Genomic DNA, 25087 nt, shown 5'->3' with positions numbered 1-25087 from the left:
TCACTTAGGCTCTGGTGTAGGGTTGCTGAATCTGAAGTTTCTGGTGTTAGGAGCTCCATGTTGCCGCTGTCCAATACCTGCAGGTTATTAGGCAATGATTTGGGGATTTGAGGTGTTTGTATAGCTGCTGTGGCATTCCCTCTAATTCCTTCACCCCTTTAAAGATGAACTTTAACCTTACATTAAACTTCATCCCAGTCAGTAGCTGATACCCCCTTTCCCATGAGAAATCTTCACCTTTTCTCAAATAGATCATCAGGGACATCTGTATGGCTGATATTGTGGTGAAACCCCTCCCACAGTGTAATGTCAGGACCATGGCCCTGGCAGTTTGCCGTCTGTGAACTTCGTTGCATTGGCCTCAATTCACTAAGCTTTATCAAACACTTTATCAAACGTTTGATAATTTACCTCATGGGTAAAATCTAATTTTAAATTCACTAAGGTGTTATATATTTATCGATAAAATGTTCAATAAATCTATAACACCTTAGTGAATTCAAAATTAGATTTTACCCATGAGGTAAATTATCAAATGTTTGATAAAGTGCTTGATAAAGCTTAGTGAATTGAGGCCATTGTGAGAAATAAAGTTTTTTTTCCAACAGCCAAGTAAGCCATAGCTCCCTTTATGCATAGAACTCTGTCACGAACATTCCGCACAGATCACCTGACAGGATTAAAGATGTTACTACCAGTGATAAATTTCAAAATGTAAATCAGGGAAAGGAAAGATTTTACAATGGGTAAACACTGACTGAGGCCTCTTTCACAGTGGGACGTTGCGTTTGATGCGACGTTAAAGTCGCACAGCGTGCCCCTAACACAGTGCATGTAGGTTATGCAATTGGACGTTATTTTGCACTGTGTTATGTGTCTCTTGGTGCGCAGTTTTCGCTGCATACTGATGGAACGAAACCGGCGCATGCGTTACATTGAAAAACAAAAAAAAACATTACTGAGCATGTGCAACACACATAATGCAGCAAATTTATTGCTAAACGTACAGCATGCAGCACTTTCTAAATATTGCTACACATTACACACAACGCAACGCGTGCACTGTGATTGTCACACAGACTTTGTATTGCTGTGTCTGCGTTAAAACATTTTCTAACATGCGACTTTAACGTCCCACTGTGAAAGAGGCCTAAATAATTGTAAACAATTGTAAAACAATTCACTACAGTTCCTCTTTAACTCTGGACTGACGAGCCTTGTGTCATATTGGGCTTAAAGTGAACCTGAGGTGAGAAGAATATGGAGGCTGCCATATTTATTTCCTTTTAAACCATACCAGTTGCCTGGCATCCCTGCTGAGCTATTTGGCTGCAGTAGAGTCTGAAGTACACCAGAAACAAGCATGCAGCTTATCTTGTCACATCTGATAATAATGTCAGAAACACCTGCTCTGCTGTCTGCTTGTTCAGGGTCTATGGCTAAAAGTATTAGAGGCAGGGGATCAGCAGGGCTGCCAGGCAACTGGTATTGCTTATAAGGAAATAAATATGGCAGCCTCCATATACCTCTCACCTTGGGTTCACTTTAAGTTCGGTTCACATTTCCCTGAGTGGCAGCATATTTATATTTTACGCATATGCTGTATTGCTATAGGGAAAGGTTCCAGTGTCCTCCACTGTTCAGGAGAGTTTGCACGCCATTTTATCGGATGAATGGCAATGAATTATTTGTTGTATCTGTGTCACAACTCCAATGACCTCAGATCAAAAGGAGAAAAGATCAGCCACATATGAAGCACTACTTCGTTTATTTCAAAAGATATTGCAAATATTTATTTATCATCACATAGAAAAAGAAACATGGAATGCAACATTTCAAATCATTAAAAACGGATCTTCATCTTCACTTTTGATGACCTTGGGATTGCAAATACCATATATTCCCACATCCAAGATGACCCCCCAACTTTTCCAGGTAAAATATAGAGTTTGGAAGATACTCGCCATATAAGACTACCCCTCTTCCATCTCACACCAAATACATTTTTTTTAAAAAAAATCCTATACTGGTGCTATGTATGAACATATACTGGTGCTGTACTGTATATGGTACCTAGTATATAACAGTATATATGTGATTGACTGGTTGGATTGGTCAACTCTCCCTAAGCGGATGTGTCAGCTCTCCTTGTCTCCCTGTTTCTCAGAGCGGTATAGAAGAATAGATTGCGCTGTGCCCATAAAACACGCCTCTTTCGCCTGTCTGGCCCACCCTTGTATCCTATTTACCTCCTTCTCTGCCTCTCAGATCTCGCACATGTGCGCCTGCGCCGCTTCACTACAGTCCTCAGCAGCGAGATCTGAGAGGAGGTAACATTATAGGGCGTATCACCCGGCGTATAAGACGACCCCTGACTTTTCAGAAGATTTTCAAGGGTTAAAAAGTCTTATATGCCAGAATATACAGTAAGCTTTAAAAATGCTGGCTTAGCTAGCTGCATTGAGTATTGATGGACACTCTTGCTTTGGGTATCTACACTGCTGTATGTTTATGGTTATTATTGTTCAATGTTGTCATTGTTAACCAAGCTTTTACCTCATTGATATTTTGGAATGTCTGTACTATCATTCCCTTTTTTTAGCAACAAATAAAGCTTGGTTTTGGGGAAAAAAATCATTAAACATGTACTCTCTTGAACCAGCATTATTCAGACAATATTGGAAAATGTACCATAAATAAAACCTGATCTATTAACTGCTTGCAGCTCGCTAGTTGAAAGCTACATCCTTCAGGTGGCTGCGCAACTCTGTATGTAGATTACAACTTCTTTGCCGCTCATACCTGCCACAACAGCCAATCCACCTCCATCTGCACCTTCTCTCTGCCATTTCTGCGGGGGGCATTTATCAAGAGTGTCTGAGACAAAGATATCTAAAAGGACTTACGAGGCGAAATTAAAAAAAAAAAATGTAGTACCTGCAGCAAATTTGAATGCACAGAGGATGCCATCCACTTTTTTTTTTTTTTTTTTTAATTTCGCCTCGCAAGTCCTTTAAGAAATCACTAAATAGTGGAGTTTCCTTCTAAAACTGTTCTTAAACCTGCTTAAACTCGAAGGGCCCATTTACACTAGAGCGTTTTGCCGCGATTTCGGCAAACGCTCAAACGCTAGCGCTTTTTAAAAGCGCTAGTGCAATGAAACCCTATGGGCCCGTACTTACTTTGGCAATTTGCGCTAATTGGCGCAAATCGCCCAAACACGCTAAACGCAAACGCGTAGCCTGCACCATTTTTAGGCGATTTTCTAGCGATCGCGTTTCAGTGCTATACGCGATCGCGGGAAAATCGCTACAGTGTTCAGTGATTTTTCCGCATGAAATCCCGGAAAAATCACTCCTGCAAAACGCCAGCAAAAATCGCCAGCGTTTTGCATTTCTAAGTGTGAATGGGCCCTAAACAGCCGCTATTAAGCAGGATTTAAGAATCTTATTATCATGCAGAACAGTCCCTCTGCTGGTTAGAACTGTTTAAGAAGAAAAAACTGTAATGCTTTGATAAATCTGGCTCTATGACGGCAGAGCTCTGTGAGCCGGTCAGGAGCTGGGAGTATGCAGGCGATTCATCGGTAAGCGCCATTTTGCGGTACCAGCAGTCTCTGGTCCTTAAAGGGCCAGAGACTGCTGGTACACAAAGGGTTAATGGCACATCAGTGTGTTCAAAATAGATCACACTGTGTTGTCATCACCCGAGTTCTGCAAAAAATGCAATGCTAACCAATAATAATGTGCAAAATTGTGCTGATAAAGAAGAAAAACTGCAAAATCGCTTGAAAAAACATTAATATCATCCCAAATGACATATCAAATACAGTGCTGCATAATATCCCATATGGAGAAAAAAGTGCTAAGTAGACCACCTGCTAAGCAAATGAATAGTGCTAGTGCAATCAAGGGGTTAATTTGTATGATGCTGGTTTGCAACGTGAGGCAATAAGAAAGTTATACATCAGCCAGGAGGGAAGCCAGGCACTGGACTGTGGAGGGGTAAGGAGCAGTTTGGATGCCAGGGCGGGTTGTTCCACCAGTTCTGTGGGTGTGGCCCCACTTTATCACAACTGGACCCTGGGTCCATTTTAAACCATACCAGTTGCCTGACTCCTGCTGATCTTTCATGCATCAATAGTGTCTGAATCACACACCTGAAACAAGCATGTGGCAAATCCAGTCAGAAACATCTGATCTGTGTGCTTCTTTGGGGTCTACGGCTAAAAGAATTACAGACAGAGGGCCAGCAGGACATCCAGGCACTTTGTATTGTTTAAAGGGAAATACGTAGGTCAGCCCCCATATCCCTCTCACTACAGGTGTCCTTTCATTCATATCAAGTACTGGATACATCAAAGCAACCATTTTTTATTAACTCATTGATTACTCCGGGGTATTTTCATTTTGAAACACTTTTTTAGAAAAATTCAGTATCGCCCCTTGAACTGTGACACTTTGAGGCTCCAACCTGTTTCAATTATTAAGTCTGAGCCCCAAAATCCATCCACTAATTGTTGACGCTGTCCAAGCAAATATACCAAGCAAAGTACCGCACATATTGAAAAGCCAATCTGACCTTCACCATTCTCATCTTCAAGATGACAGAAGACACAGCGATTATTAGTGTGTACAAAGGCCAGTGTACAGTTCCTGCATCTGTCTGATTGCTGTGGGGCAACACAGTCATTATACAAGACAATCTTACAAACGGGATGTTCATTCAGGGCACAGATAGATAGGTTTTTAAGGCTGTCATATTAATCAGTTTTAAATGATTGCAAAAGTCATTGCGTTGCTTGAAAAATAATTCATTTTAATCAGATTCAAATGTTCTGATTCTCCCATTCACCAAAATGATTTCTGGTAGGTGAAAACGAGGGGAAATAATTGCTCATTAATTTATAATTCTGTTTTATTGAATCAATCATTTCTTCCTATGATCTAGATCTTAATGTGTGTGGTCGGCATAAGGCCCCAATGATAGAAAGAAATGTGTGTTTAAATTCAATTGCGTTCAAGGGAATTAGAGTGGACCTGAACTCAGGACTTCCTCTGCGCTAAAAGATAAGCAACAGCATAATAACCTTTAAAGAAAAACATTTCTTTGTTACAGCGGATACAGATCCTGCAATAAATCTGCAGTGTGTCTACTTCCTGCTTTCATGGAAGTAGACATGGGGTTAACATCCTGTGTTTACAAATTAGCTGGTCTGCCATGGCAGAGGAGATTCTTGAGCTGACGTAGCCGAGGGATCAAATTATAGTGGTGATTAGGCACAAACGAGGGGGAAATTAGGCCAAACACTCTAAATACATTCAGGGTGCATTTCGCAATGTTTTCCTACTGTCCAGTGCAAGAGTTCAGGTCCACTTTGCAAAAAATAATAATAATAATTGTATGAATCTGTTTGGTTATTCAAAGACAAGACAACAAGAGAAAAGAGTGTAGATTTCTTTCTTTATAGACCCAGGCCCTTATTGTTGCACCAACTGGAAATGAATATTTTGTGACCCTTTAAGGCAATATGTAATTTAGAAAATTGGAAGGGAAAAAAAACATGTCAAGTAGTGATTTGGCTTTGGGGGCATTTGCAGAGGCTGTGCGCATACCATAGACATACAATAATAGTCTACTCCAATCCTAGCCAGCAGGGCAGACTGACGGTCTTACATGTGTGCGCACACTTACCTAACTGTGCTGAGCTGTGAAATGCTGGCCTGTGATTGGCTGATACAGCATTGCTGGTAGCATTGTGTTACAGTGTATTATGATGACCTTGGCCTATAATAATGCTTTTCAACCATGTCCTGACAAGTTGTTAATCCTCTTAAGGGTATAGTTGTAAATATTTATCTTAGTTAATTTTATATGCAAGGCCTCCAAAATGGTCCATTCTGAAATATAAAATCAGCCTATGCCTTTGGCTGTTACTGGAGGGAGCAAATTGTTACACCATTTTGTTTATTCTATGAGTTTTCAGCCAAGATGGCCGCCAAACCTTGGATTAATTGACCTGGAGGCTTCAGTAGAGGCCTACTACCTCGGTAGCCTGACTAACATTTTATAATCACTAAATGTGTTTGTTAGGATCCACGTTTTTATATTGTGCAGCTCTCATCTCAACAAGATACGCTTAAATTATGCAAATTAATTCATTAAAAAGTGTTATTTTTATAGGAGGGCAAGTTGTATACAACACAGGAGAATCTGGCAACTGAGAATCCATGTGTCAGCCATTTTGTATGAGCTCACTCCTCATCCCTTCTCTTACCTCACTCATGAAATGGAGGACACTCTCCTCACTAGAGTCATGACACCAGTTGGCCACAGGGGGAGCTGTTTCCACACTGCTTTTTATCGTTCTGGTGGCCAGAGTGTGTTTTTGCAGCAGGGGATAAGTGATTGCTGACCTGATTTACTTGCAGTTTGTATAATGTAGCACTTACCTCCCTTCCACAGTGCAGATGGCTTTTGCTGTCTGGCTGTCTAGTGATCCGAGATACTTCTTTATTCCAGACTGAATTCTCTAGCTATTAAAATCTCTGCTCTTTTTCAAGGAACTGCAGATTGCATTTCTCCAGTGGAGAGCTTCTGTAGGGAACAACAGTGCTGATGTGCAAGAAAAAGCAATTAAGCTTGTGCATTCAGTGGCTGCCATGCAAATAATCCCTCTGCAGCCCCGGGGCAGGCTGGGAATTGTAGTTCCCTGTTGTCTGGTTGTATTACAGGTCTATAGAGATGGATTCATAGCCGATTGTTTTTGTTGCATGCGGTTTTATTTAGGACAAGCATACAAAGCAGGCAAATTGGAATAAAAAAAATGTGTGGGTTATTTTTTATTTTATTTTAACAGCCTGCAGATGATAGCGTGTGATTGAAAACCAAGAATAGTTCTATGTAAATACATTTGCTGTATTTAAATGATCTCGTACGTAACTGCTGCCTCGCTTAGAAGTGGTACTGATAGTGCGAGTTTTATAAGTAGGGCGATGGAAGCAAATGGAGAACTGACACTATACAATTATAATGTATAAAGATATTCAATGTCACTGGGACCCACAGGGTTCTGACCCGGGACCCTGGAACCCCACAATGACCTATACCACCCCTGACTAATAACCACTGCTGGGTCTACGGTCACACATGGGGAGATGTTATTATTGGTTTATAAAGCACTAACATATTCTGTGGCGTTGTACAACGTAAGAGACTAATATACATAATAACACAGGCAAAGGTAAACACCAAATATAAACACTGTTACATAATACAGAATAGGTAGACCTAGTAATAACTGTGACAAATTTATCTTAGTGAATAAAATGTAGAACAAATGTAAAGACATGAAAGGGTTAGGGAGCCCTGCTTTTTCAGTATAAAAGGGGGGGGGGGGCACGAGGTGGGGTAGTATACAATATGTATACCTAGAGGCAGCGTATCCACCTCTGATCTGATCAAATGATCAGATGGCTAGGCAATCAGATGTGATTCCTGCTGCCTATCAATCAAAGACAACCTATAATTGGGTATTTCCTTGGATAAAATATATTGTTAAACATTCAGTGTTCTCCCCAGGCTCTTATAGCCAGGTGCTCCACCCGGCTAGTTTTTGTGAGCACCCGGCTGTTATCAGCTCACCTCCTCCTCTGCTGTGAGCAAAAGTTATGCAGAGAAGCATTCTCTCATCTCGTCCACCCAGCTACTTTTCCATGCCACCCGGCTACTTTTCCAGGCCACCCGGCTACTTTTCCAGGCCACCCGGCTACTTTTCCATGCCACCCGGCTACTTTTCCATGCCACCCGGCTACTTTTCCAGGCCACCCGGCTGGAAAAAAGTCTAGGGAGAACACTGACATTGATTGCTTTTACATGTCGTACTTTGTGTATGTGGGAGTATTCTCCTTACCGAAGGAAACAATGGACTTATGTTTAAACATGCAGGAATTGGCTCATAAATTAAAGGGAACCTTAACTGAGAGGGGTATGGATGTTTCCATTTAAAACAATACTAGTTGCCTGGCAGTCCTGCTGATCTCTTTGGCTGCAGTAGTGGCTGAATCACACACCTGAAACAAGCATGTAGGTAATCCAGTCAGACTTCAGTCAGAGCATCTGATCAGCATGCTTGTTCAGGGGCTGTGGCTAAAAGTATTAGAGACACAGGATCAGCAGGAGAGTCGGTTTATTTAAAAGGAAAAATCCATAGCCTTCTCAGTTGAGGTTCGCTTTAAACGTTAGATAAAAGAGCCAGCATACAGGTTTATATGGCCTTCCCATCTGAATAATTGCCAATCAGGACATCGACTTGCAGGATCCATCAGCTGTGTAATTGTGTTGGGATCTCACCCATGTTTTGGGCCATATGGTTCCTACTGTATACACTGTTTTCCTGTATTTAATAGGTTTGGATTCGGCAAGAACATCATATACTATAAAAAAAAAAAAAACAAGGACCTTGCGGTTGATATTTGATTAAACAATAATTAGGCACTGGCAGGCATTCTTTTGATCAGGCATGTTCGAAAAAAATTTTTTTGTGAACAGGGAGTTTGTGATTGGTGGCGTCACAGTTTTGTATTGCATCTCGCATCTCGCAGTATTAAGCAAGCAGCGGCAACAATTCAGTGGTTGTTAGATCCAAGTTCTGCTGGAATCAGATCTGATATTATGGGGCGTGGGTAAATGATTTATATTATGTAGATTTCACTGATCTTATAGTGAATTGCCACCCCTAGGGGCCTATGTGTATGAAGTGGTGAGCTGTGCATGGATCACAGGATATTTTTTCCATGCTTTAAAAATCATTCACCAAATTTTTAACATAACGTTTATTATAGATAGAACAGGAATCCTTATCTGGCAAGACTTTATTTTTTGCCAATAATTATTGCCTTTTTTTTTTCATTTTCTAAATTCAACAATTGGTTATAAGGTCAAATATCACCATTTTGATTTGGATGTTGCCATAATTTAGCCCCAGTAAATTTGCTGTGCACATTGGGCTCTCTCCACCCCCATCGCATAACCCCAATATCTGTATTCTGTGATTAAAAGGTCCCTTTGCACTTCACAGTGCCTCAACCTTTCCTTCCAATAATATGTTGAAATGGTGGTTTTCTGGCAGCACAGAATCCAGGATTGCCAGTTACCATTCAGCGGCATCTGGTGCCAAGCTTTTTTCTCATTTAGAAGATTGCTATGGCAACGTGTGATACGCTACTTATGTAAGTTGTGCTAATAGCGTAACGCATGCTGCACCCCTGATGTAAAATTCCTGTGTGCTGCAAATTTACCGGCACTTCCTGTGTCAGGGCCTGTGATGGGGATGAATCATAGTTATGGGGCAGTGGTGTAGCTAAGGAGCTATGGGCCCCAGTGCGAGTTTTACCTTGGGCCCCTCAAGCACTCTAAACGTACAATTGATGCTGTGCACCAAAACCTGCCAAGGACAACACAGTGTCAGAGGTGCAGGAAGGGGATGGGGAACAGTTTGTTAATGATAACTACCATTGAAAGCATTTATAGAAGTGATCATTACCAGCACAGGACCAATAAAGAGCTAATACTGTGGTTTAGAGTAAGTTCCTCGGGGCCCCTCTGGCCCAGGGGCCCCGGTACGGCTGAGACCTCTGCAATCCTCTATTGCTCCGCCACTGTAACGGGGTGTATCTTTTTTGTGAACAATGGAGCTTCTATTCTCTGCTTTGGACTACATACAGCATCAATTACCTCCATTTCTTCAGACTAGTTCACTAGCAAGAAATAACCGGTTTCCATTCTAGGAAAATGTAACTAGGCCCGTTTCACATTGGCCTAAAAACAGGCGGTTTACCGGACCATAACAGAATGGATGAGAACGGATACAAATGGATCCAATGTGAAGCAATGGATCCGTTCACATTGGTCTATTGAAATGGATCTGTTTGGTCTGTTCCACTGCACGGACTGCAAGTTTGAGTCTGAGGGGATTTTTCCAGATCGACATATGCGTTGCATTGACCGCACACTGACGAAACAGAGGGTCACGGATGAAAAACTGATGCCTTTAAAGAGACACTGAAGCGAAAAAAAATTATGATATTATGATTTGTATGTGCAGTACAGCTAAGAAATAAAACATTAAGATCAGATACATCAGTCTAATTGTTTCCAGTACAGGAAGAGTTGAGAAACTCCAGTTGTTATCTCTATGCAAACAAGCCATTAAGCTCTCCGACTAAGTTAGTCGTGGAGAGGGCTGTTATCTGACTTTTATTATCTCAACTGTAAGTGAACGGTTTACTTTTTCTCTGCTAGAGGAGAGGTCATTACTTCACAGACTGCTCTGAAAGACTCATTTTGAATGCTGAGTGTTGTGTAATCTGCACTTATTATAGAATAATGCAATGTTAGAAAAAACACTATATACCGGTACCTGAAAATAAAAGTATGAAAATATTTTCTTTGCTGCTAATCTTCTAGTAATTATTCATAGTACACAACCAATTCACTATATCATATTTTTTTTTCCGCTTCAGTGTCTCTTTAACAACTTATCCTTTCCACTGATCAGTTTTTATATGGATCAATTTTCCATTTGTGCCATTGTGAACTGGGCTTAAAAAACCCCCTGCTGAATGGGATTTCAAAAGTGGAGTAAAAAAAAATGTGTGATCTATGCACAGATCCTCGCACGTAACTACAGGCTGGTTCAGACAGGTATCTGCTATGCGTCTTGCTTAAAAGCTGTCATTTTTGCAAACGCCAGCCGTTAGAGATCTTTCAACAGTGTTTCTTTTGAAAGCATTTTGGTTGCTGGGCTTGGAGGGCTTCCTGTAGAGCAGCATTGTGTTTCTCCCGCAGTTTCTGAGGCTGCGTTCACGGGAGGGATTTATTGAATTAAAGTTGTTGTATCCTTTGTAGCTAGCACTAGGCTAGCTACCATTGTCCCCCAAGTCCTCCTGCACCTCTCTGATCCCCCCGATCGCCGCCGGCTATACGTTACCTAGCTGCGATCCCGCCAGAGCCGCAGCCTCCCTAATGAGCTTCAGTCGTCGCTAAGGCGACGATCGGACATGACGTCTGACGTCATGCGCAATCCCGATCCTCCCCATAGTGAAGCCTAGAGCTGATTGGAGAGGCTGCACCATCGCGGGATCCGGGGGAGGGGGTACGTATAACGGCGCCGATCGGGGGCGATCAAAGAAGAGCGGAGGGACTTAGGGGACAATGGTAGCTAGCGGCGTGCTAGCTACAAAGGATACAACAAGTTTTATACAAAAAATCCCTCCCGGGGCAGAGAAATCCTCTGTGGCGGCTACCCAGAGTGTAGGTCGGGGTTACCGCCAGGGAGCTTAAAGCCTCCAGCAAACAAAAAAATACAGAAAATAAATTTTATGTTACGTTATTACCTACTTTTGAGAACTCAAAATTTCCTCTCTGCTCTGAAAGATAAGCAACAGCATAATAGCACTTAAAGAGTAACATTTCCTTGTTACAGCTTATAGAGTTCCTACTGAGATTCCGCAAAGTGATTACTTCCTGGTATTCTCGGAGCACAGAAAGGGTTAACCTCCTGTGTTTACATATTAGCTTAGAATTTGGCTGACAGCTCAGATTACACTAGCCCATTACTTGCTGAAAAGGGAAAATTAGACAGGTTGTTTTTTATTGTCTTCTGAGTTTAGGTACGTTTTAACTGCTAAAGGCTGAAAATAGATTTTTAGATAAGATGAAAAATTATCTCCCGAGAGAAAACTCAGGAGGAAATGTTAATTGGATACGGGCCAACAGGTCTTACAAAAGTATCACGTTCTGTTGCAGAAAGCTTTCTCAGTAGGTCAGGTGACACAAGTTACATCACCATGTCCCCAGTTACACCTGTCTGCAAGAGCACATGAGCTGTTTACTGAGCAGGTTCATTTATTTATCTGAATGCGGTTTTTCATGATTTCTACAAGAAAAAAAAAGTATCCTCCGTTTTTTTCACTTATGTTAGCCTCAGTAATGTATGATAAGTTACTGTCAGGGCTGTGGAGTTGGAGTCGGAGCAATTTTGGGTACCTGAAGTTGGAGTCGGTGGTTTCATAAATTGAGGAGTTGGATGATTTTTCTACCAAATACACAGCCCTGGTAAGTATTAGACTAAGGCCTCAATTCACGGAGCATTATCAAACGTTTATCAAACACTTTATCAAATGTTTGATAATTTACCTCATGGGTAAAATCTCATTTTAAATTCACTAAGGTGTTATATATTTGTCGAATGTTTTACCGATAAAACGTTCAACAAATATATAACACCTTAGTGAGATTTTACCCATGAGGTAAATTATCAAACGTTTGATAAAGTGTTTGATAAACGTTTGATAATGCTTCGTGAATTGAGGCCTATGGAGTCGGAGACGGGGCCATATTGGATACCTGACGTCAGAGTTGGAGTCGGTGGTTTCATAAACTGAGAAGTCGGAGTTGGAGACGGATGATTTTTGTACCGACTCCATGGCCCTGGTTACGGTACTTCTTTCTGGTGTGAGAAATGATTGAAGGCACCTCAGGCGAATCAGAATGCATTTTACTGAAGCCATGAGGGAAAAAGATGGATTGTGATTGGCCAGTGCGCTTTGCTGCTTACACTGATGTGTAGAATTACTCTGCTGGCATAAGAGTTAATTGTGCGAAGCTGATTTCATTTATCCAACTGACTGTGTTGTTATTTGCAGGTGAGAAGTGAAACCTCACTTATTCTAGAAGATAAAATTCCGTCCGTTAAATCGCAAGTGGAAGAAATGAACGAGATCTATGGCCGGGTGAACAAACTGGAGGTCTGTATCCAGCTCATACAGTAGTGTATGTATCATACAGTGTGATTCATGTATATTATCTGACCTCTGACATCGCCAGCCAACTCCTGTGTTTACATTTGGCACAAGCACCATGTATGCCAGCTTTTGTAGGTAGTTTTTCTACAATTAAAGCGGACCTGATCTCAGAACTTGCTCTAAAAGATACGCAACAGCATAACAACGTTTATAGAACAACATTTCTTTGTTGCAGCTGATACAAATCCTGCAATAAAACGGCAATGTGTCTACTTCCTGCTTTCATAGGGTTAACATCGTTTACAAATTAGCTGCAGTGCCGAGGTCCATTTCAATGATCCAGCATGCCAAGAATTTACACACTCGCGCTCTCTATCTATCTCTCTCTCTCTCTCTCTCTCTCTCTCTCTCTCTCTCTCTCTCTCTCTCTCTCTCTCTCTCTCTCTCTCTCTCTCTCATATTTTGGTGTTGTTTCATTCACTATTCACAGAGGTGCCTGCATGGCTCTTATGCTATTGCTATATGCTGTTGCTCCGCTGTTATTGCCTGATGAAGCAGGATCAAACCTGCAAAACGCGTTGCATTGTCCCCTATGTATGTATGTATGTAAATACACTTGTTGTATTTGACAAATACATTGGCAATGTTTGTGTCTGCTTGGAGGAGGTAAGTCTGCCACTGCCTCCTCATGTTTTAAACTTTTTAGATTATTTTATCCTTTAGGCACCTCTGTATCCATAGTACGCTTTTATAAATATTATTTTTCCATTAACCTCCCTGGCGTTCTATTAAGATCGCCAGGGCGGCTGCGGGAGTGTTTTTTTTTTTAATAAAAAAAAATCTATTACATGCAGCCAACTGAAAGTTGGCTGCATGAAAGCCCACTAGAGGGCGCTCCTGACGCGTACTTCTGAACGCCTCGGGCGATCAGAAGTAACAAGAAAGGCCGCGATGAGCGGCCATCCTTGTTTCGCTTTCCTCGTCGCCATGACGACGAGCGGAGTGACGTCATGGACGTCCTGATGTCAGCCGCCTCCGATCCAGCCCTTAGCGCTGGCCGGAACTGATTGGGCCGGCTGCACAGGGCTCGGGCGGCTGGGGGGACCCTCTTTCGCCGCTGCTCGCGGCGGATCGGCGATCAGGTAGCAAACGCGGCTGGCAAAGTGCCGGCTGCGTGTGCACCTTTTTATTTGGAGCAAATCGGCCCAGCAGGGCCTGAGCGGCACCCTCCGGCGGTAATGGACGAGCTGAGCTCATCCATACCGCTAAGGAGGTTAAGGCTATCGCCAAAGTGATGTCCCTTTTTTTTTTTTTCTTTTACCTCGCCTACTTTATTGACTTTCAGTCATCCTCCGCAGGCCTTTGTGAAGATGGTGGCCCATCACGTGTCATTCCTGGAAGAGGAGGTAACTCGGGCCGAGAGGGATCACATGTCACTTCCACAATCCTTTAACAGAATCCTAGCCGGAGCCTCTCTCCCTCCCTTCCTGTGGGTTAGTAGCTTTCTGTTGTCTGTGTGTTTCGTGATCCAGTATGTATTGGTGTCCAAGCATGTGGCGTGTCTTTGGGTGATCATTTTCAGTGATTCCGCGTGAAATATGACTGCCTCGGGGGAATTCTATCAAAAGCAATCAAAAAAGAGATATTTATTTATATAGCGCTGACATATTACGCAGCGTTGTACAGAGTAATTATTGTCTTGTCACTAACTGTCCCTCAGAGGGGCTCACAATCTAATCCCTACCATTGCCATATGTCTATGTATGTATTGTGCATGTATCGTAGTCTAGGGTCAATTTTAGGGGGAAGCCAATTATCTGTATGTTTTGGGGATGTGGGAGGAAACCGGGGTGCCTGGAGGAAACCCACGCAGGACACTTGTATGTTTGGAATTTGTAATGGATGAGCTAAAAAATGTGACTTCTGGTGATTGTTTTCCTGTTGACTGGAAGGGGAAGTACCATGAACCTGATCTTTACACAGGACCAGGGATGTGATGTTGATACAGAGTTTATTAAAATGTCACGTAGCTTGGAATTGGACCGATCATATACAACATGTGGTGCATCTTCTTGGTACATTTGCAAACTGCATAACATTAGCATCACATTTGTATAAATGTGGATTAGCGCCTCATTGGCATGCCTTACGCAGGGCTAATAGGACACCTGAAGTGAGGGGGATGTGGAGGCTTGCTATGTATTTCCCTTTAAACAATACCAGGTGCCTGGTAGTCCTGCTTATCTCCTTGGCTACAGTAGTGTCTGACTCACACACTTCAAATAAGCATGCAGCTAATCCAGTCAAAGCACCTGATCTACTGCATGCTTGTTCTGGCTCTATGGCTAAACGTATTAGGGTCAGAGGATCAGCAGGACAGCCAAGCAATCTGCATTGTTAACAAGGAATTAAATATGGCAGCCTTCGTATCCCTCAGTTGTCTTTCATCAGATTTGGAAACTGATTATTTACAGCTGATTAATCAGTCAACAGCTGTTGATTATTAGCCTGCCAAATCTTATTATAACCACCTCCAGCAAAAAAAAGGTCTGGTGGCACTGCATATAATGTATGTAGTTAGATGAACATATAACATTTGCATCTGGTACATCATAGTGGATAGAACAGACTCACATTTATATCTGTAAGTAGCACTTACTTATTTCTCCAGAAGCTGAAGCCTTGCTAAAGCATTGTGCCCTCCTCTTCAGCCTGGATAATTGCCTGCCCCTCCCTGCTCTCTGACCCTCCCTCCCTGCTCTCTGCCTGCCTGGATCAAATTACTTCTCTTTTCACAGTGTGTAGTACAGAGAAGAGACAGTAAAACTGCTGCAGCCTGTCTTATCATGTCTGTTTGCTCTAATTCTTATTTCAGATGTTTGTCTGCCTAGATGAGATCACATGGATATGAGGGGTGGAGTTATGACATCAATCCCCCCAGCATCTGTACACCTATGGGTTGGAAAGGAAAAAAAAGGCCCGGGCCCAATTTCACACGGGGGGAGGGGATTTCAAGGTCATATTTGGAATACGGATCCTAGGGGTGAGAAAATCATACTTTATCATGTGTGATTTTATATATATTGGCAACTTATTAGGATTAAAGCAAACTGTAATTTATAATTTAGGTACTCTTTAATTACTCCTCTGCAGAGTTCCTGTACAGCCCAGGGAAGGTGTGGCTTATTGTAGAACAAACAATAAAAATGCCTTGTTCATTTATAATTCACATCATTACAGCTTGCTCTGTGTCTGTGCGGGTTTCCTCCAGGTGATCCTGGCGGGTCCCTGCCGTAGGACAATCGCACAGCACCAAGTGTGCAATTAGCCTAAAATGAACATTTGATCCAGTGTAAAATGCACTATGAGTTACTTTTTTTCCAATGATACTGCCGTTTACAGTAGGTAGCTAAAATCTGACAGATTTTGACTAGTCAATCTCCTTAAGGGGGATTCTCTGGGTTTTCTTTATTTTCAAAAGCACTTACTGAATGGCAGTTGCTCCGTCCTACAGCCAAAAGAGTGTGCAAATAAGTAGGGAGGTTGGCCTGTATCTTTGTACAGATCATTTCCAGGGATTGCTTTTTGTAAATAATAAAGGAAATGCTGAGAATCCCTCATGAAGAGATAGACTAGTCCAAAATCTGTCAGATTTTTAATGCTTACTGTAAGTGACAGCAATATAGGAAAACATTAATTTAAAGTGCACTGTACTCTGGGTGAAAAGCACATTTATATGTATGTGTTTAAATCTTACACATTTTTGTAATACTTTTCCTATAAAAGGTGGATAAATGTGGCCATTAGAGAACCAGGTTGTGAACCAAACATGCCAGGCAGCTCTCTGTACTTCTGTCATGATGGTTTCCCTTTCACTATATATACATCGCAGTAACCTGGATGAACAGAGATCAGTTCGGTTTGTGTTGGATTCTGGCAGCTGATTGGTTAATATGAACTTAACAACTTTGGTTGCCTTTAAAAACTCCAGAAGTGAGCTGTGCCGTATTGAGAGCAGACGCTCTCTGGGGCCCATAACCCGACACCTCGTACACAGAATGAGACGCTCCGGATGAAATAAAACCCTTTATTATTGGAATACCCACTGCAATTTCATTCTGGCTGTTTCAGGAGTAAAAAAAAAAATCATGAAGTTGTGAGTGGAAGCATCTTCACTAAACAAAGCTTTGTGAAAACCATCTGGCCAGAAGCATGTCTACAAATTGTGGAGCTGAAAGCTAAAGTTTTGCTGAAAGCCCCTAACCCTAGGTACACATGAGCGACTGTCCCCTCCTCTGTGGATATAATGTAAAATGTATAGAGCAGGGGTGTCAAACTCAAATACACAGAGGGACCAAATTCAACAGTGGGACCAAGTCGCAGGCCATCCTCCATGTCTAATGGCCACCTCCCTCGCTTATAACGTTTCCTGGTGTCTAATGGCCCCCTCCTTCCCCTATACAGCTCCCTGGTGTCTAGTGGCCCTTCTCCTTCCCCTATACAGCTCCCTGGTGTCTGGCGGCCCTCCTCCTTCCCCTATACAGCTTCCTGGTGTCTGGTGGCCCTCCTTCCCCTATACAGCTCTCTGGTGTCTAATGGCCCCCTCCTTCCCCTATACAGCTCCCTGGTTTCTAGTGGCCCTCCTCCTTCCCCTATACAGCTCCCTGGAGTCTGGTGGCCCTCCTCCTTCCCCTATACAGTTCCCTGGTGTCTGGTGGCCCTCCTCCTTCTCCTATACAGCTCCCTGGTGTCTGGTGGCCCTCCTCCTTCCCCTATATAGTTCCCTGGTGCCTAGTGGCCCCTCCTTCCCCTGTACAGCTCCCTGGTGTCTAGTGGCCCTCCTCCTTCCCCTGTACAGCTCCCTGGTGTCTAGTGGCCCTCCTCCTTCCCCTATACAGCTCCCTGGTGTCTGGTGGCCCTCCCCCTTCCCCTATACAGCTCCCTGGTGTCTGGTGGCCCTCCTCCTTCCCCTATACAGCTCCCTGGTGTCTGGTGGCCCTCCTCCTTCCCCTATACAGTTCCCGGGTGTCTGTTGGCCCTCCTCCTTCCCTTATACAGTTCCCTGGTGTCTGGTGGCCCTCCTCCTTCCCCTGTACAGCTCCCTGGCGACTAGTGGTCCCCTCCTTCCCCTATACAGTTCCCTGGTGTCTAGTGGCCCTCCTCCTTCCCCTATACAGCTCCCTGGTGTCTGGTGGCCCTCCTCCTTCCCCTATACAGTTCCCTGGTGTCTGTTGGCCCTCCTCCTTCCCTTATACAGTTCCCTGGTGTCTGGTGGCCCTCCTCCTTCCCCTGTACAGCTCCCTGGCGACTAGTGGTCCCCTCCTTCCCCTATACAGTTCCCTGGTGTCTAGTGGCCCTCCTCCTTCCCCTATACAGCTCCCTGGTGTCTGGTGGCCCTCCTCCTTCCCCTATACAGTTCCCTGGTGTCTGGTGGCCCTCCTCCTTCCCCTGTACAGCTCCCTGGTGTCTGGTGGCCCTCCTCCTTCCCCTATACAGCTCCCTGGTGTCTGGTGGCCCTCCTCCTTCCCCTATACAGTTCCCTGGTGTCTGGTGGCCCTCCTCCTTCCCCTATACAATTCCCTGGTGCCTAGTGGTCACCTCCTTCCCCTATACAGTTCTCTGGTGTTCTAGTGGCTTCCCTCACTCCCCTATACAGTTCCCTGCTGTCTAATGGCCTGGGTCATGACGCTGGAAGGAGAGAGATCTCTCTCTCCCAGCGTGCAGGGAGGTGAGGAAGAGCAGCAGGGGGCACGGCCAGGCAGCTTTGGAAAGCTTGCAAATATTGTGGCTAATTTCGGGGTTCATTTCTCTATGTTTTCCTTCTGTCCAGTGCAAGAGTTCAGGTCCACTTTAAGAACCACTGAACTAGGCCTGTTATCGTAATTGCATTAGCAGCTGAGAGTGAATAAATTTGTAAGCGGAACTCTATGACTTAATTGTAGCAAGCGATGGTGGAAGAGGTGACATCTATTGTAGGGTTGTATTAGGCCTACCTAAATAAGGTACAAAGAACAAACAACAAAGACTGATCATTTGGCTGTAATGACGGTATTACACAACAGGAAGTTCCTGCCAGTCGAGGACACGGGTGTTGTGCAACAGGCAGCACTGATCACAGGTCGCTGGGTGTTTCACACTTGTGCTTTTACTATTCTGTTTTGTGCTGGTATGAGTGAAGGAATGGTGACATTTAGCTGTTTATGCTGCGTTTCCCCCTCCCTCCCTTCTGCTCACCACCTCGTGTTTTGATGAGTACTCTGGGGTGGCAGTTATTTGCGATTATACTTTATTATATCTCAGTTTTTGTTGAAACTGTAAAACTGTAGATTGACTGGAGCGGTGATATTACTTCCGCAAAGTGGAAGATCCTTGACAGTTATTGACTAGGGCGCTGCACGACGGGCACTCCAAGATGAGGGGAAGTGTCAATTCACGGCTTGCAAGATGTCTATCTGGAGTTATTTACCTGTCATCACTTGTGGCCGTCTAAAAACAAGGACCTCATTTCAGAGTTTACAACATTTGCTTGAGGACAATTTTTTTTTTATGCGTTTAATAGCAATGTAGTAGTTAGGGATGATCAGTGATATTCAAATTGATGTACATTTTATGCGAATATGTGCAGCTTGCAATTGGTCCAATCAATTTAAACCTGGGTGGTAATTTACATAAATTTGCATAAACTCGGAAGTATTTGCATCTGTTTGATCATTATCCCTAGTAGTAGTATGTATCGCCAACATCTTCCATAGCATGGTACAGAGTGCAAAATACACAGTTGTTGGGGTCCATAAATACATAAATAGTTTGTGCAATGTATTTTAACAACAATATTTTATTGCATGTAAAATTTTTATGGGGAAAAAAAAGTTTGCATTTGCAGTAATAGTCATGTTAATGGACAACTATCTTTAACTAATTTCAAATACATACGGTACATATAAATGTACATTTCTCCCAGAGTACAATGAACTGTAAATTACTTTTAGCTGTTTTTGCTGTATCGGTGATTCCCAAATAAAATACCTTTGGACTTTCCAAGCTTTATACTTTTTGATGCATATGGTCTCATGGATTCTATAGGCTTGGGAAGTAGTGAGATAATCTATAGGGAGGATACACATGGGACTGCAAATCCCCCGTTTAGTACTGGACTGCATTGATTTCTTGTAATGGAATGCATCTGTAGATCTGCAGTTGATGCAAAGACACAGTCCAGAAGCCAGGCTCATAGTGTGTATACTGGTCCTCCCCTTATCCTGCATATCAACTGCAAGAGAATGGCAGATTCCATCTGTTTCAGCACTCCATCACTCTCTTCCTTGGCCATATAGCCCCTACGTAGCCTAAAGGTCACTATCAGGTCATGGTCTTGTGGGAAAATCAAATGATGCTGAAATTGTGCAAAGCTGTCACTAAGTTGGCTGCTTTAAAGAATGCAAAATATAAAACATGTTCTGGCCTGTTTACGCCACGGTTCCATACAAAATGCAGCACAAATGACCACTTCACAGTGAGAGACATTAAAGAGACTCTGTAACAACATTTTCAGCCTTATTTCTTCTATCTTATAAGTTCCTATACCTGTTCTAATGTGGTCTGTCTTACTGCAGCCTTTTCTAGTCGCACAGTGGCTGTATTATCTCTGTTATATAACCTAATCTTCTTTCCTTTGACGGCTTTGTCGGGCTCAGGCAGGAATGTGCTGCTCTGCTTGTGATAGGTACAAGCTATTCACACCCTCTCCACACACCCTGCAGGCTCTGTATGAGTCACAGACTGAGCTTCTCTCAGCCTATCGGCCCAGGAGAACATAATGAATAGAATGGTATGCTTTTTATTGTAAGAATTTTAGAGTACAGATTCTCTTTAAGAGCCCAGTTACACCCTTAGGGCCAGATCCCACTTACGCGTTGCTGAGCTGATATCGGCTGTGTGAACTGATTTCTGACAATGTACTGCTGCATGCTTTTGTGTGCACAATGTAGTGCTGTCTCATTTAATATCGAATGGGGTCAGCAACACATGTGCTATGCGTTTCTGTAAACGGCACGGCCATCTGCGTTGCATAGTAACAGGAGCTTTTACTTGGGCTCTAATCCTGCCTATTGCACAGAGTAATTTGCACAGCGTGAAAGCAAACTGGCTTCATGATGTCACAGGGAACTAAGTTGCCACCCACTCAATATAGTAGAATCTCGTTATAGTAAACTCTGATATAGTAAACCACTGGATATAGTAAACTCAGCCCTCAGGTCCCAGCAAATGCGTCTGTATAAATATTCATTGCATGACGAATTCTGATACAGTAAATTTCTGATATAGTAAACTACTTTTCCTGGTCCCTTGTAGTTTAGAAATTCTACTGTAATAATATTATAGCTGGAGCATAGATCATGTGATCATAAATTTCAACTCAAAATTCATAGTCCAAATCCTGATTTATAAGCTGATATGACTATAGTAAATCTGCTTTGTATGAGCTATGCAGCAATATCTTTACTTTTGATCCTGGAGTACTGGTTTAATTGTACAGGATCACTCATTTAATAGAGCCATACAAATCCATGCCATGCACTGATGCACTGAATAGGCAGTATGCATGTTGGATTGGTGTAGCTCTGTGAAATCAAAGAGACTCTGAAGCGAGAATAAATCTCGCTTCAGAGCTCATACTTAGCAGGGGCATGTGTGCCCCTGCTAAAACGCCGCTATCCCGCAGCTTAACGGGGGTCCCTTCACCCCCAAACCCACCCCCGCAATAGTTGGTCGCAAGTTGGTCGTGAAATTTCTTCTTCCTGGAGGCAGGGCTAACGGCTGCAGCCCTGCCTCCAGTCGCGTCTATCAGACGCGCATCGCCGCCTCTCCCCCGCCCCTCTCAGTGAAGGAAGACTGAGAGGGGCAGGGGAGAGGCGGAGATACGCGCTGACAGACGCGCTTGGGGCAGGGCTGCGGCGGTTAGCCCTGCCCCAACCAGGAAGCGCTCCCCCGCTGCACCGAGGGGATTTGGGGGATCAGGGACCCCCGTTAAGCCGTTGGATAGCGGCGTTTTAGCAGGGGCACACATGCCCCTGCTATCTATGAGGTCTGAAGCGAGATTTATTCTCGCTTCAGACTCTCTTTAAGTTGCTGCAGGCTCACTATACACCAGCAGTTCTGGATGTGTGCCTGGCTTTCAGGAGTATAAAGAGATGATTTGCATATTCCAGAGCGATGCATCATGGGAAACCATAGTTGCTCACTTACAGCTGAATTATCCTAAATACTTCCTGTTTTAAGAAGACAAATTTATATTTAGCGTTGCTTTTTAATAAAAGGGCTTATAGGTCTCTTTTAGCCCCTTATACTTTCCTAGTGGTTCCGGGTCACCATCAGCTTCTGGGCATTCTTTAATTTAACCAGCTTACAGTTAGTGTCCTGCTGACTTATCCTGTAACTATGTACTACATCGGCCCCTTATATATTCAGCTCATGTAGACAGGATTCTCCATCCTGATTTCCTATAGACTTGTGAATAGTATAATATTATTATTGTAGCCTCTATTTATTTAACATGCTACAGTTGATTAGTAGATGTTGGCACCAAACAAAGCAATAATTAGAACATGCGTTTATTTTGTAAATCCTTCTGGAAACCTTGCTGTATGTAGCCAGCAGGACTGGTACGGTTGCTATAGTCGCTGACCCTCTTCCAGGTCTCCCTCCTTTCTCATCCTCCCTGGAGACTCCCCATGACATTGTCCAGCCTGCAGCTATGTGACCTCTACATCCCATAATGCCTCATGAGCAGCGCTGGGCCTCCATACCAGATGCCTACATGATCAGCTGTATACCACACCCACCAAACACTTAGGAAAGAGTGTGTGCATGTAATACACACACACACACACACATATATACACACACACACACCAAACACTGGCCAAACACTTAGGAAAGAGTGTGTGCATGTAATACACACACACATATACACACACCAAACACTGGCCAAACGCTAAGGAAAGAGTGTGTGCATGTAATACACACACACACACACACCAAACACTGGCCAAACGCTAAGGAAAAAGTGTGTGCATGTAATACACACACACCAAACACTGGCCAAACGATAAGGAAAGAGTGTGTGCATGTAATACACACACACACACACACACACACACACATATATACACTGGCCAAACGCTAAGAAAAGAGTGTACGTATAATACACACACACACACATATATATATACACACACCAAACACTGGCCAAACGCTAAGGAAAGAGTGTGTGCGTGTAAAACACACACACACATAAATATACACACACCCACACTACACTGGCCAAACGCTAAGAAAAGAGTGTGTACGTATAATACACACACACACATACACACCCACACTACACTGGCCGAACACTAAGAAAAGAGTGTGTACGTATAATACACACACACGCATACACACCCACACTACACTGGCCAAACACTAAGAAAAGAGTGTGTACGTATAATACACACACACACATACACACCCACACTACACTGGCCAAACACTAAGAAAAGAGTGTGTACGTATAATACACACACGCATACACACCCACACTACACTGGCCAAACACTAAGAAAAGAGTGTGTACGTATAATACACACACATACATACACACCCACACTACACTGGCCAAACACTAAGAAAAGAGTGTGTACGTATAATACACACACACACACATATACACCCACACTACACTGGCCAAACACTAAGAAAAGAGTGTGTACGTATAATACACACACACACATACACACCCACACTACACTGGCCAAACACTAAGAAAAGAGTGTGTACGTATAATACACACACGCATACACACCCACACTACACTGGCCAAACACTAAGAAAAGAGTGTGTACGTATAATACACACACACACATACACACCCACACTACACTGGCCAAACGCTAAGAAAAGAGTGTGTACGTATAATACACATACACATACATACACACCCACACTACACTGGCCAAACAGTAAGAAAAGAGTGTGTACGTATAATACACACACCCACACTACACTGGCCAAACACTAAGAACAGAGTGTGTGCGTATAACACACACACACACACATATATATATACAGTGGAGGAAATAATTATTTGACCCCTCACTGATTTTGTAAGTTTGTCCAATGACAAAGAAATGAAAAGTCTCAGAACAGTATCATTTCAATGGTAGGTTTATTTTAACAGTGGCAGATAGCACATCAAAAGAAAAATCGAAAAAATAACCTTAAATAAAAGATAGCAACTGATTTGCATTTCATTGAGTGAAATAAGTTTTTGAACCCCTACCAACCATTAAGAGTTCTGGCTCCCACAGAGTGGTTAGACACTTCTACTCAATTAGTCACCCTCATTAAGGACACCTGTCTTAACTAGTCACCTGTATAAAAGACACCTGTCCACAGAATCAATCAATCAAGCAGACTCCAAACTCTCCAACATGGGAAAGACCAAAGAGCTGTCCAAGGATGACAGAGACAAAATTGTAGACCTGCACAAGGCTGGAATGGGCTACAAAACCATTAGCAAGAAGCTGGGAGAGAAGGTGACAACTGTTGGTGCGATTGTTCGAAAATGGAAGGAGCACAAAATGACCATCAATCGACCTCGCTCTGGGGCTCCACGCAAGATCTCACCTCGTGGGGTGTCAATGGTTCTGAGAAAGGTGAAAAAGCATCCTAGAACTACACGGGAGGAGTTAGTGAATGACCTCAAATTAGCAGGGACCACAGTCACCAAGAAAACCATTGGAAACACATTACACCGCAATGAATTAAAATCCTGCAGGGCTCGCAAGGTCCCCCTGCTCAAGAAGGCACATGTGTCGGCCCGTCTGAAGTTTGCCAATGAACACCTGAATGATTCTGTGAGTGACTGGGAGAAGGTGCTATGGTCTGATGAGACCAAAATAGAGCTCTTTGGCATTAACTCAACTCGCTGTGTTTGGAGGAAGAAAAATGCTGCCTATGACCCCCAAAACACCGTCCCCACCGTCAAGCATGGGGGTGGAAACATTTTGCTTTGTCAGTGTTTTTCTGCTAAGGGCACAGGACAACTTAATCGCATTAACGGGAAAATGGACGGAGCCATGTATCGCTAAATCCTGAACGACAACCTCCTTCCCTCTGCCAGGAAACTGAAAATGGGTCGTGGATGGGTGTTCCAGCACGACAATGACCCAAAACATACAGCAAAGGCAACAAAGGAGTGGCTCAAGAAGAAGCACATTAAGGTCATGGAGTGGCCTAGT

General features: G+C 43.2%; 1 protein-coding gene across 4 annotated transcripts in view; it reads left to right on the top strand.

Moving 5' to 3' along the window:
* The window catches only part of BCAS4 (breast carcinoma amplified sequence 4), a 128318-nt gene that overhangs the window by 16722 nt on the left and 86509 nt on the right, over positions 1-25087 (top strand). For 3 of the 4 annotated variants that reach the window (XR_011025421.1, XM_068264275.1, XM_068264276.1), the window contains exons 3-4: positions 12708-12809; positions 14165-14299. Coding sequence is in view for 3 of the 4 variants with exons in the window: in XM_068264275.1 (XP_068120376.1) it covers positions 12708-12809; positions 14165-14299 (237 nt within the window). In the remaining variant the exon portion in view is untranslated. The remainder of the gene's footprint in view (positions 1-12707; positions 12810-14164; positions 14300-25087) is intronic. The other variant, XM_068264277.1, reaches the window with a different exon arrangement.

The sequence above is a fragment of the Hyperolius riggenbachi genome, chromosome 12 (assembly GCF_040937935.1).
Source record: "Hyperolius riggenbachi isolate aHypRig1 chromosome 12, aHypRig1.pri, whole genome shotgun sequence".
Lineage (NCBI taxonomy): Eukaryota > Metazoa > Chordata > Amphibia > Anura > Hyperoliidae > Hyperolius > Hyperolius riggenbachi.
Note: the sequence above shows the minus strand (reverse complement) of the source record. Positions and strands in the feature narration are given on the sequence as shown.